At 34.5% G+C, this 771-nt stretch overlaps 1 protein-coding gene across 1 annotated transcript; it reads right to left on the bottom strand.

Moving 5' to 3' along the window:
- Positions 1-316: 316 nt before the first annotated feature.
- On the bottom strand, positions 317-508 carry LOAG_16155 (hypothetical protein; the record flags this gene model as incomplete). Its single annotated transcript, XM_003151643.1, has 1 exon — positions 317-508. A coding segment is annotated over one exon (192 nt), but the record flags the coding sequence as incomplete, so codon positions are not given.
- Positions 509-771: the final 263 nt, after the last annotated feature.

The following is a 771-nucleotide window of genomic DNA, read 5'->3' as shown; positions in this document are numbered from 1 at the left end:
GCTACTATTAGTCGAGAGAGAGAGGAGAGAGAGAGAGAGAGAGGGAAGAGTAATAGCTATGGTGTAGGATAAACAAGTCTTGAATAATTATACTGGACCTATTTTGAACTTCAATAGAATTTACACTATGTCTGGAAGATATTTTCATACAAACGAACATTTAAAGAAATGAAAGATGTTGTCAAGAGTCACACAAAATTCAGAAGTTGGAGTCCTTATTGAAATATGAATAAAGAATGTGGAAGTTGAAAGAGATCTATTTGGGTTCCTCATCGCTTATTACTGTGTGATATTTTTTCCACAAAATTAATATTACTGTCAATGAAACAGCCAAGAAAGCAACCATTTTGTAGTTAAACATAAGAATTCTTTGAATTCGCATTATGTCTGACATAAGAACGAATCCCAGCCGTCTGGACACATAAGATTGAATCCCAGCCGTCTGGACACATAAGATTGAATCCCAGCCGTCTGGACACATAAGATTGAATCCCAGCCGTCTGGACATCTTATCGTACAATTAAGCACATAAATGATCGTTGAGTTTTTCACAACAGAAATGGTTATTAAATTTTCATTAAACGTCAAAGTAAAAACATGAAAGTCAATGAAAACATTTGAACAATGAACATTTTGAACTGTTCGAAATTAACATAATGAAACAGTGGCTGTTTAATTGATCATTCCATTACAAATGTACACTATCTTTAGCGATTATTTCAAAGTATTGCTAGTTGTCATAAACTGACCTCTCTCTCCCTCTCTCCCTCT

This window comes from Loa loa, assembly GCF_000183805.2.
Source record: "Loa loa unplaced genomic scaffold supercont3.4374, whole genome shotgun sequence".
In the NCBI taxonomy this organism is placed as follows: Eukaryota; Metazoa; Nematoda; class Chromadorea; order Rhabditida; family Onchocercidae; genus Loa; species Loa loa.
The sequence above is the reverse complement of the archived record's forward strand: the minus strand, read 5'-3'. Positions and strand labels throughout refer to the sequence as shown.